The sequence below is a fragment of the Amblyraja radiata genome, chromosome 20, assembly GCF_010909765.2.
Source record: "Amblyraja radiata isolate CabotCenter1 chromosome 20, sAmbRad1.1.pri, whole genome shotgun sequence".
In the NCBI taxonomy this organism is placed as follows: domain Eukaryota; kingdom Metazoa; phylum Chordata; class Chondrichthyes; order Rajiformes; family Rajidae; genus Amblyraja; species Amblyraja radiata.
In genome coordinates, this window is record NC_045975.1 from 38,103,604 (window position 1) to 38,116,592 (window position 12,989).

The 12,989-nt window shown below is 46.4% G+C and overlaps 1 protein-coding gene across 2 annotated transcripts in view; it reads left to right on the forward strand.

The window, feature by feature from the left end:
* Positions 1–12,585, forward strand: part of spi1 (Spi-1 proto-oncogene) — a 29,259-nt gene extending 16,674 nt beyond the window's left edge. For both annotated transcript variants that reach the window (XM_033038448.1, XM_033038447.1), the window contains exons 4-5: positions 2,376–2,532; positions 11,517–12,585. In XM_033038448.1, the coding sequence (XP_032894339.1) occupies positions 2,376–2,532; positions 11,517–11,827 (468 nt within the window). In that variant the 3' untranslated portion in view covers positions 11,828–12,585. The remainder of the gene's footprint in view (positions 1–2,375; positions 2,533–11,516) is intronic.
* The last annotated feature ends 404 nt before the right edge of the window (positions 12,586–12,989 follow it).

The window sequence follows — 12,989 nt, forward strand, 5'->3', positions numbered from 1 at the left end:
ATGTTTAGAGGGATTCCTGTGCTACTTTGTCATTGCTATCAACGTGGCCCCTTGAAGGAACTCTGACACACATCCATCTATAGTGCCACGCAGAACATCAGTAACATTGTCACAGAGGACTCCAGGATGTTTACCAGCCCTGTTGCCTTGTCTTCCTTTAACATCATAAACTTAAATAGGACACAATTCCAAGACACAAGAGACTGCAGATGCTGTAAACCTGATCAAAAAGCGAACTGCTGGAGTTCCTAGCAGGCAGTATCGGGCAGTCCTGTTATTCCCAAACATTGGCATTTTCAGTTTCTGGATGAACAAAACTTGGGTGAACGATACATACCTCACCCTGGCTGCACACAGCCGGCCCCAGTGCAGCTCCCCTTCAGCGCAGCTCTCCCAGTGCTGCCATCCCTCAGGTGTTACCCCCACCTCCCAGCCTTCTCTTTGGCTAAGTATCAGCAGCACACTAATGCCTCATGCCCACCCTTATCTGCACAGTACACATTCACAATGGTCCCTGCCCCTAACAATGCTCTCTGCCTTTGCAGAGGGCAGATTGGTGCCAGTCAGACTTACTTAGCCTGGTGTAGCGTGCCCTGGCCCAGTCCTGGTGAAGCCAGCCCCGGCCTGTCCCAGTTTAGCCAGCCCCATGCAGTCCTGGTGTAGCCTGCACCAGCCGTGGTGTAGCCAGCCCCATACTATCTCTTTAATCATCTTCAGCCCAGTAGCCTCATATAGTAGAACATGAATTCTTGATTTTGAGTATTTCTTGAGTATTTCCAGTATTTCTCTTTGTGTATTTTGAGTATATACTTATAATTTTGAGTATTTCTTGAGTACTTCTTGATTAGTACGGGAGTCAGAGGTTATGGGGGGGAAGGAAGGAGAATGGGGTTAAGAGGGAGAGATAGATCAGCCATGATTGAATGGCGGAGTGGACTTGATGGGCTGAATGGCCTAATTCTACTCATATTCCTTAGGTCCTTAAAATAGAAACAAGGCGCAGGGGTGTAGGCCATTCAGCCCTTTACACTGTTCCCTCACTGTGGCCAATCATCTAACTCTACATTGTTCCACTCTCTCCCTCACACTTCTTTTGTGTTAGCAAAACTCTCTACCTCCTCCTTAAGTAGATCCATTAATGGCCTCTGCGTCCCTCTGTAGCTGAGAATTTACCCTCCGAGTAAAGAAATATTTCTTCATCACAGTCATCAATGTCTTAACTGGTATCTTGGGACCGGTTTTAAACCTGCCAGCAAGACAAAGTATTCTCCTTGCTCTCCTGTGTTGAGCTTCGTAAGAATGTTGTAATTTTCAATGAAATTTCCTCTCTTAATCTCTTTGTGCTTAGGCCTAGCTGATCAACAGGCCCTTTAGTTTATAATGTCTGTGCAAAAACATGATGTCTAATTGAACTAACCTCCTCTGCCTACATTTGATCCATATCCCTCCATTCTCTGCATACCCTTGTGCCTAAAAGCCTCTTGAGCACAGCTATTGTTTCCTCTTTTACCGCCATCCCTGGCAAAGCATTCCAGACTCTCTATTAAACATTCCCCATCTCACCGTAAAGTTATGCCCTCTAGTATTTGGCATTCCCACCCTGCGAAAAAAAGTTCTAATTATTTACTCTGTAGGAAAGAACTGCAGACGCTGGTTTAAATCGGAGATAGGTCTACCTTCCAATTGTCTATCCTATCTATGTCTTTCATAATTATATAATTGTATCAATCCTCTGCCTTTCAGTTTTCCTACGTGTGAATAACTTCACATTTATCTGCCAAGTAGTGACCACACATTTGACTTCCTTAAACCTCCACCTTTCTCACGACTCACAAACCCACCCAGGTGTCTTTCAGCCTTCACACCCAAACCACGGCCTTGCACTGTGAACAGCTATGTCCCCAGCACTGGTGTTTGCAGTACCGCACTGATCTCTGCAGTACCATGCAACGCTGCACTGGTCTCTGCAGTACCCCACTGGTCTCTGCAGTACCCCACTGGTCATTGCAGTACCCCACTGGTCTCTGTGCTGCCTTGCCGTTTATTTCCTCTCCAATCTCCATGCTCTTCCAAATCTGGCTTATGCTCACCTCTGATTTCGAGGTCTTTGCCGTTTTGTCCCGGGGCTCTAGGTTTCTCATTAAACATGTCCCTTTCTCCACTTCCTTCAATGCTCCTTCAGCCTGGCACTTGACCTGCTGCCTGTGTGGCTTCCTGTCTACGCATTGCTTCAACTCCACTTTCAGAAGTGTTCCTACATTGGACGTGTTCATTCCATGTGGGCCATTGGTCTGACACTGGAATACAGGCCACATTCAGCGGCAAGGTGATGTTTTGAGGTGATCTCCTTGCAATGACTGCCCTCTCTGCCCCAGGTGCCCTATGTGCCGCACTGGTGCCCACAGTACACACACTCGGCTGAGCGCAGTTCCGATGAGGAGGACCTGGAGAGGCACAGTCCACCGCTGGAGGTGTCCGACGGAGAGACAGAAGCAACCGAGCACTCTGCTCAGATGGTTGGCGCAGACACAGGCAAGTACAAGATAGCACGGTGGAGCGGTAAGTGTGAGGGGTGAAGCAAGCAGGAATACTGCCACCCCAGGATTAGGAGGGGGGACAGCTGCAGGAAGGCTGTGTTGGTGGGAGGTGGGCAGTGGTGATGTTGATGTTGCATGGTGCATCCAGCATTATGACCAGTGTGGCCACAAAGCACAGGGTCGCGTTGGCTTTCCAGCGGCTCACTCCACTTGTACAAGGGCAGCAAGGTGACACAGCTGGTGGAGCCGCTGCCTCCAGTGATAGGAGCAGAATTAGGCCGTTTGGCCCATCAGGTTTACTCCAACATTCAATCATGGTTGATCTATCTTCCCCTCTCAACCCCATTCTCTGGCCTACTCCCCATAACCCCTGACACCCATACCAATCAAGAATCTATCTATCTCTGCCTTAAAAAATCTCCATTGACAGCGTCCTGTGGCAATGAATTCCACAGATTCACCACCCTCTGATTAAAGAAATTCTTCCTCATCTCCTTTCTAAAGGAATGCCTTTTTATTCTGAGGCTATGATCTCTGGTTCTAGATTCTCCCAATAGTGGAAACATCCTCTCCACATCCACTCTATCCAGGCTTTTCACTTTTCGGCATGTTTCAATGAGTTTCCCCCTCATCCTTCTAAACTGCCGTGAGTAAAGGCCCAGTTCATCATCCTGGAAACATCCTAATACTCATCCTAATATGAGAAGTCTTCACCATACTCTGCTTCCCGAGCCAGTGTGGGAGCCAGTGTGGGAGCCAGACTGTCTCTATCCCATTTAAAGCCAGGCAATTTAATTTTGCTCTATAGTCAAGTGTCACCATGTTAAATGTATGAAAGACCACATGCACAATAACAACATTTATCAATCGCGACTGCCATCACTTCACCAAATAGCATAACCATATAAGCAAGTTCAGTATTCCGACTGCGCATGGCCAGGTCATATGTCACCGGAGATAAACATTCTCAGCAGCTGAGCTGCTGCGTGTATACAGACCTGCGTTTCATCTGTAGTCAGGATCGAACCGGGCCTCTGGCACTGCAAGCGTTGATGAATAGTAATATTAAATGAGAATGAGAACTTACCAGTTTGAAGTTTGATCTTTATTTTATGAGGAGTAACGATGAGGGATTATGTGAAGAGCCCGCCAGCCCGCATGCGCGTCAATCTTCAAAGCAGTGGTGTGAAATCACAGATAACAGTTGTTGAACTGAATATAGGAAGATTCGAGAAACTAGAACTACAAGCTGACCTTTATGAGAGAGGGTTGGGAGCGGAGGGCACGTAATCCCTCATCGTAACTCCTCATAAAATAAAGATCAAACGTCAAACTGGTAAGTTCTCGTTTAATCTTACTATTTTACTTCGGAGTCACGTGAGTGACTACGTGAAGATTTCAAAGCTCTGTGATTTCATGCCGTGAACACGAGTCCATGCGTCACACACTGCATTAGTTGACCAAGGATGAGTGAAATGTAATAATGCATTCAGACATGACATAGATTTAAAACATCCTGATGCTTTTTAATGACCAAATGATAATAATAGTGATCCCACTCATCCGGGAGGAATTATAAAACAGAACCTAAAATAGAGTTGGCAAATACCCCTGGTCTGACAATGGGTTTGTTATAAAACATTTGGAAGTTCGCTCGTTTGACCATCCTGCAGCTGCTAGGATGTGGTCCAGCGGAACATCCATAACCCTCGCTGCTGATGTTGTTGCAGCCCTGGTGGAGTGAGATTTGATAACATCAGTGTTCACTCCTGCACAAGCCAAAACCCGTTTTAACCACCTGGAGATGGTCTGTACTGATACCTTCTTATGAGGTTTTTTGTAACTAACAAACATTGCTAGTTCAGAGCCTCTAAGGCTCTAGGTGACCTTAATGTACTGTTGTAGATGTGTGACCACACACAACCAAAGGTCCATGGGGTATGCCATGAAAACTAGTTTGAGACCTGACGCCCCCGGTCTTATTCTGCTAGACTAAGTCATAGGCACCGTTTCGGGCCGAAACCCTTCCTCAGACTGGACTACAATGAAAGCTTATTTGAAAGGGATGGAGTGCATGAGTTGCGATCCTTGTTGCAACTGTCCGGGATTTTGGTGAGACCACACCTGGAGCATTGTGTACAGCTCAGAAACTGTGGTATTTGAGGGGTTGCAGGAGGAATGGGGGAACGAGGGTATTGCAGAAGTGAGGTGAATGGTGTTGGGGGAAGGTGTGTTTTTAGTTTTTAGTTTTTAGTTTAGTTTAGAGCTACAGCACGGAACACAGAAACAAACCCTTTGGCCCACCGAGTCCGTATCGACCAGCGATCCCAGCACATTAACACTACCCTACACACACGAGGGACAATTTACACTTATACCAAGCCAATTAACCTACAAACCTGTACATCTTTGGAGTGTGGGAGGAAACCGAAGATCTCGGAGTAAATCCATGCAGTCACGGGGAGAATGTACAAACTCTGTACAGACAGCACCCATAGTCGGGATCAAACCCGGGTCTTTGGCACTGCAATGCTGTAAGGCAGTGCCACCCCTGCCGCCGTGTCATATGGTTATAGAGTCATCGGGCACAGAAACAGGCCCTTTGGCCCAACTCATCCATGCCAACCAAAATGCCCCCTCTAAACAAGTCACATTGGCATGTGTTTGGCCCTTTTTTCTCCAAGGGATGATTAACACCTTGGATACTGCAGCAAAGGTATCGTGCGATGACTCCTAGGATGAAGGATGGTCCGATATGTAGAAAGGGCCAGTTTTCTCTGGGGTTTAGAGGAATGAGTGGTGAACTGGTGAAAACACGTGAGATCCTGAGGATGCTACGTTTATGTTGCTCCTAATCAGAGGTCAGTTTCAGACTTCATGTATTAGTTCAGATGGACATGAGGAGGAATTTCTTCTGTCAGAGGATGATGAGTCTCTGGAATATCCCCCCCCCCCTACATAGCTGTTAACTCTCTGTTAATGAATATATTCAAGGTGAAGGTTGACAGTTTTTTGACTGCAGGGTCAGCAGGGGCTTGGGGCAGGAAGTGCAGAAAAAGCTACGATCTGATCAAGCTGAATGAGAGAGAAGGTTGGGCCAAGCTGGATGGTCCCAATGGCTAATACTCACTCTTTCTCAGATGTTCTACTATCTTGCCTAATTAAAACAGAGTAGTGTTACATATGCAACCCACTCTCCTGGAAAGCACTAATATTCAAGGTACGACTCTGATCTAACCCTCTGCAATTTCAACCCTCTTCTTGAATTTTTTTAAGAGGTTACTCGGGAAATTGATGAGGGTAAAGCAGTGGATGTTGTATATATGGACTTCAGTAAGGCCTTTGACAAGGTTCCTCATGGAAGGTTGGTTAAGAAGGTTCAATGGTTGGGTATTAATGGTGGAGTAGCAAGATGGATTCAACAGTGGCTGAATGGGAGATGCCAGAGAGTAATGGTGGATGGTTGTTTGTCAGGTTGGAGGCCAGTGACTAGTGCGGTGCCACAGGGATCTGTGTTGGGTCCACTGTTGTTTGTCATGTACATCAATGATCTGGATGATGGTGTGGTAAATTGGATTAGTAAGTATGCAGATGATACTAAGATAGGTGGGGTTGTGGATAATGAAGTAGATTTTCAAAGTCTACAGAGAGATTTATGCCAGTTGGAAGAGTGGACTGAAAGATGGCAGATGGAGTTTAATGCTGATAAGTGTGAGGTGCTACATCTTGGCAGGACAAATCAAAATAGGACGTACATGGTAAATGGTAGGGAATTGAAGAATGCAGGTGAACAGAGGGATCTGGGAATAACTGTGCACAGTTCCCTGAAAGTGGAATCTCATGTAGATAGGGTGGTAAAGAAAGCTTTTGGTGTGCTGGCCTTTATAAATCAGAGCATTGAGTATAGAAGTTGGGATGTAATGTTAAAATTGTACAAGGCATTGGTGAGGCCAATTCTGGAGTATGGGGTACAATTTTGGTCGCCTAATTATAGGAAGGATGTCAACAAAATAGAGAGAGTACAGAGGAGATTTACTAGAATGTTGCCTGGGTTTCAGCAACTAAGTTACAGAGAAAGGTTGAACAAGTTAGGGCTTTATTCTTTGGAGCGCAGAAGGTTAAGGGGGGACTTGATAGAGGTCTTTAAAATGATGAGAGGGATAGACAGAGTTGACGTGGATAAGCTTTTCCCACTGAGAGCAGGGAAGATTCAAACAAGGGGACATGACTTGAGAATTAAGGGACAGAAGTTTAGGGGTAACATGAGGGGGAACTCTTTACTCAGAGAGTGGTGGCTGTGTGGAATGAGCTTCCAGTGAAGGTGGTGGAGGCAGGTTCGTTTTTATTATTTAAAAATAAATTGGATAGTTATATGGACGGGAAAGGAATGGAGGGTTATGGTCTGAGCGCAGGTATATGGGACTAGGGGAGAATACGTGTTCGGCACGGACTAGAAGGGTCGAGATGGCCTGTTTCCGTGCTGTAATTGTTATATGGTTATATGGTTATAGGCGAGGAAGATTCTATCCGGTCCAGATGACCTTTCTTCTTTGAGGACAGCTGAACTTTAAAGCACTTCCTGTTTTTCACATCCCCATCCTTTATACTATATTGACAACATCTCCTTCTCTGGTTGAATATTATATTTTTAGCACAGCTTCAAAGTGCTTTACAAGAGTGATCAATGGCAACATTGAACTGGTGACCACAAGAGGAACTATTAGGACAAGTGAATAACAGCTTGGGGAATCGGTAGGTTCTGGCGGAGAGAGGAAAAGTGAGAAGGTCAGTGTTTGGGGAGGGAGGTCAGGAACCTAGGGTTTGGCAGCTGAAGATAGGGTTGGCAGTGGTGGAACATAAGATACTCCCTATAAGTTGTAGAAGTGAATGACAACAGAGATGAGAATCAAAAAAAGATATTGCAGATGCTGGAAAAAATGGAATAAAAGGAAAAAGAAATCTGAGAATGTCAATGTCAGGCAACATCTGTGGATCTTTGCTAGAATGTTCTGAAGAGGTGCCATCGATCTGAAAGATTAGGCGTGTCGAAGAACTATGAAAGGACATTAAAGTTCTGTTGTTCTCTCGACCAATGTATGAGTTGTTTGAGGCACATCACGCCATGCTTAGTGTCACAAGGGGTTGGTTTCCCTTCATTGTCCGCGCTCTGCGCTGGGCTCATTCATTGCCCACTCCTTTTGGCTGTGTTCCTGAGCCAGTCGAGGTCCTGTTTAGTGTTATGTGGAGGCCCTTCTTGGCCACATTAGCAGATAGTTTAGGATACACTGCTGCTCCTGTCATATCCTCATTTCTCAATCCCAAGCTGGAAAGGGTACAGAGAAGATTTACAAGGATGTTGCCAGGACTAGAAGATCTGAGCTATAGAGAGAGAGGTTGAGTAGGCTAGGTCTCTATTTCTTGGGGCGCAGGAGGATGAGGGGTGATCTTTTAGAGGTGTATAAAATCATGAAAGGAATAGATCGGGTAGATGCACAGTCTCTTGCCCAGAGTAGGTGAATCGATGACCAGATGACATATGTTTAAGGTGAAGGGGAAAAGATTTAACAGGAATCTGAAGGGTAACATTTTCACACAAAGGGTGGTGGGTGTATGGAACAAGCTGCCAGATGAGGTAGTTCAGGCTGGGACTATCCCAGGGGTGGGGAATCTTTTCATGTTCGAATGCCGCATTAAGTTAGCTGTAATCTAATAAGGCCGCATCCAAGAAACTTCAATTAGACATGTACATTATTTTGTTAATGTTAACCGTTATAATGGGTGACTTCAATCTACATATAGATTGGGTGAATCAAATTGGCAGGGGTGCTGAGGAAGAGGATTTCTTGGAATGTATGCGGGATAGTTATCTAAATCAACATGTAGAGGAACCAACGAGAGAGCAGGCTATTTTAGACTGGGTATTGAGTAATGAGGAAGGGTTAGTTAGCAGTCTTGTTGTACGTGCCCCCTTGGGCAAGAGTGACCATAATATGGTTGAGTTCTTCATTAGGATGGAGAGTGACATTGTTAATTCAGAAACAATGGTTCTGAACTTAAAGAAAGGTAACTTTGAGGGTATGAGACGTGAATTGGCCAAGATTGACTGGCAATTAATTCTAAAAGGGTTGACGGTGGATATGCAATGGAAGACATTTAAAGACTGCATGGATGAACTACAAAAATTGTTCATCCCAGTTTGGCAAAAGAATAATTCAGGGAAGGTAGTACATCCGTGGATAACAAGGGAAATCAGGGATAGTATCAAAGCGAAGGATGATGCGTACAAATTAGCCAGAAAAAGCAGCATACCGGAGGACTGGGAGAAATTCAGAGACCAGCAGAGGAGGACAAAGGGCTTAATTAGGAAAGGAAAAATAGATTATGAAAGAAAACTGGCAGGGAACATAAAAACTGATTGCAAAAGTTTTTATAGATATGTGAAAAGAAAGAGATTAGTTAAAACAAATGTAGGTCCCTTGCAGTCAGAAACAGGTGAGTTGATCATGGGGAACAAGGATATGGCGGACCAATTGAATAACTACTTTGGTTCCGTCTTCACTAAGGAAGACATAAATAATCTGCCGGAAATAGCAGGGGACCGCGGGTCAAAGGAGTTGGAGGAATTGAGTGAAATCCAGGTTAGCCGGGAAGTGGTGTTGGGTAAATTGAATGGATTAAAGGCCGATAAATCCCCAGGGCCAGATAGGCTGCATCCCAGAGTACTTAAGGAAGTAGCTCCAGAAATAGTGGATGCAATAGTAATAATCTTTCAAAACTCTTTAGATTCTGGAGTAGTTCCTGAGGATTGGCGGGTAGCAAACGTAACCCCACTTTTTAAGAAGGGAGGGAGAGAGAAAACGGGGAATTACAGACCAGTTAGTCTAACATCGGTAGTGGGGAAACTGCTAGAGTCAGTTATTAAAGATGGGATAGCAGCACATTTGGAAAGTGGTGAAATCATTGGACAAAGTCAGCATGGATTTACAAAAGGTAAATCATGTCTGACGAATCTTATAGAATTTTTCGAGGATGTAACTAGTAGCGTGGATAGGGGAGAACCAGTGGATGTGGTGTATCTGGACTTCCAGAAGGCTTTCGACAAGGTCCCACATAAGAGATTAGTATACAAACTTAAAGCACACGGCATTGGGGGTTCAGTATTGATGTGGATAGAGAACTGGCTGGCAAACAGGAAGCAAAGAGTAGGAGTAAACGGGTCCTTTTCACAATGGCAGGCAGTGACTAGTGGGGTACCGCAAGGCTCAGTGCTGGGACCCCAGCTATTTACAATATATATTAATGATCTGGATGAGGGAATTGAAGGCAATATCTCCAAGTTTGCGGATGACACTAAGCTGGGGGGCAGTGTTAGCTGTGAGGAGGATGCTAGGAGACTGCAAGGTGACTTGGATAGGCTGGGTGAGTGGGCAAATGTTTGGCAGATGCAGTATAATGTGGATAAATGTGAGGTTATCCATTTTGGTGGCAAAAACAGGAAAGCAGACTATTATCTAAATGGTGGCCGACTAGGAAAAGGGGAGATGCAGCGAGACCTGGGTGTCATGGTACACCAGTCATTGAAAGTGGGCATGCAGGTGCAGCAAGCAGTGAAGAAAGCGAATGGTATGTTAGCTTTCATAGCAAAAGGATTTGAGTATAGGAGCAGGGAGGTTCTACTGCAGTTGTACAGGGTCTTGGTGAGACCACACCTGGAGTATTGCGTACAGTTTTGGTCTCCAAATCTGAGGAAGGACATTATTGCCATAGAGGGAGTGCGGAGAAGGTTCACCAGACTGATTCCTGGGATGTCAGGACTGTCTTATGAAGAAAGACTGGATAGACTTGGTTTATACTCTCTAGAATTTAGGAGATTGAGAGGGGATCTTATAGAAACTTACAAAATTCTTAAGGGGTTGGACAGGCTAGATGCAGGAAGATTGCTCCCGATGTTGGGGAAGTCCAGGACAAGGGGTCACAGCTTAAGGATAAGGGGGAAATCCTTTAAAACCGAGATGAGAAGAACTTTTTTCACACAGAGAGTGGTGAATCTCTGGAACTCTCTGCCACAGAGGGTAGTCGAGGCCAGTTCATTGGCTATATTTAAGAGGGAGTTAGATGTGGCCCTTGTGGCTAAGGGGATCAGAGGGTATGGAGAGAAGGCAGGTACGGGATACTGAGTTGGATGATCAGCCATGGTCATATTGAATGGCGGTGCAGGCTCGAAGGGCCGAATGGCCTACTCCTGCACCTAATTTCTATGTTTCTATGTTTCTATGTTAAAATAGCCCTCATGACTTACTTTTTTTTATTGTGGCCGTCAGTTGGGGAGGATTATTTTGTTGAATCTTCTTTTAGTCTTTAGTATTTTAAATACGTTCATTTTAACATTAAAATAAAAAAGAATATAGAACAAACAAAAACATACTAATAAAAATAAAAGGATTTGTTCTACAAAATTTGGATTCATTCAAAAGGCCGCACTAAATGGTGTTAAGGCCGCAGGTTCCCCACCCCTGGACTATCCCAACCTTTAAGAAACAATAGACAATAGACAATAGGTGCAGGAGTAGGCCATTTGGCCTTTGAGGCAGCACCGCCATTCACTGCGATCATGGCTGATCATCCACAATCAGTACCCCGTTCCTGCCTTCTCCCCATATCCCCTGACTCCACTATTTTTCAGAGCCCTATCTAGCTCTCTCTTGAAAGCATCCAGAGAACCTGCCTCCACTGCCCTCTGAGGCAGAGAATTCCACAGACTCACCACTCTGTGAGAAAAAGTGTTTCCTAGTTAGACAGTTAGACAGGTGCATGGATAGGACAGGTTTGAAGGGATACGGGCCAAACGCTGGCTGGTGGGACTAGTGTAGCTGGGACATGTTGGCTGGTGTGGGCAAGTTGAGCCGAAGGGCCTGTTTCCATGCTGTATCACTCTATGACTCTATGAATCTGTCTCTACCCTGCCTCGTTCCGCAGTAGGAGTCAAGAAGAAGATCAGACTTTATCAGTTCCTGTTGGACCTGCTCCGGAGTGGCGAGATGAAGGACAGCATCTGGTGGGTGGACAAGGACAAGGGCGCCTTCCAGTTCTCCTCCAAACACAAAGAGGTGCTGGCGCACCGCTGGGGAGTGCAGAAGGGCAACCGGAAGAAAATGACCTACCAGAAAATGGCCAGGGCTCTGCGGAATTACGGCAAGACGGGCGAGGTGCGGAAGATCAAGAAGAAGCTGACCTACCAGTTCAGCGGAGAGGTGATGGGGAGAGGAGAGTGGAAACATTACACCCACTGAAGAGAGCCCGCCCACCACCTCCATCTCACAACCCTTCCTCTCTCATGCAGGACTAACCTGGCGCCCCTCCCTGTCCCCAACACAAAGCACGTCTACGTGAGCCCATGCAGAGTCAGTGGGGAGAGTCACAGGCTGGGCAAGGGGAAATACTCGTCCAGACCACCAGTTCATTATGCCCTCCTCCCCCTCTGCCCTCTCCTCCTCAGCCCTATCCCTCACCCTTCTCTTCCCTTCATCAGCCCAATATACACCATGGTCTTCCTGCTCTGTCCTCCCCCTAGCCCTGCCTGCTTCATCCTCTTCACCCCAGCCCATCTTTCCTCCCTCACCCTTCACCAGTCCCATCCTGCCCCCTTCAACACGTGCCCCATATCCGCACCCTCCTCTGCCCCTTTCCGTCCTCCCCATCACCCACCTAATTATCTCCCCTCTCCTCCTCCCCCTTCTGTGTTCTCCCGTTCCCCTTTGACCAGCCTGTGACGAGGCAGATGCTCCCGACTGTCACCCAAAGCACAGCTAACTCTTCTTGCTGGCACACGTCGGTGATGTGTGGAGTGGGATTGGTCTGTGTGCGGTAACGCATGGGACTGAGCCTGGGTCATGAGTGAGGGTGTGGATGGATTGTGTGGACCATGTGTTGGGGGTGGATTGCTTGGGGTTGTGTAAGGGGACATGAGTAGGGCTGTGTGTGAGGGTGTGTCGGGCTCTGCCTGGGGTTACGGATGGGTGCGGGCTGACTTCAGGTTTATGGTGGGGATGTGGGCTGATGGGTGGGGTGGGGTGGGGGGTGGTGAATAGTGCCTGGGGTTGTGCAGGGAGTTGTATGTAACAGAAACTGAGAGGTAGTGGGTGGGTGGATTTGGTGAAGTGCACAATGTGTGCAGGAGTGGATTGTGAGGGGTATTAGGACCTATTTGTGTGTATGTGTGTGTGTGTGTGCGTGGGTAGGTGTGTGTATATGAGTGTGTATTTGTCTATGTGTGTGTGTGGGGGGGGGGGGGGGGGATGAGGTGTAGATTGAGTGAGGGCCTGTGGTCATGTGTGTGATGGATGGGTGAATCCTGTGTTAGTGTGTGTCTGAGTTGCTTGGGTGAGTGATGGGTGGATTGTGTGTGGTCTCTTGAACTGTATGGGGTCTGTCCATTCCCTTGTTGCCTTCTGG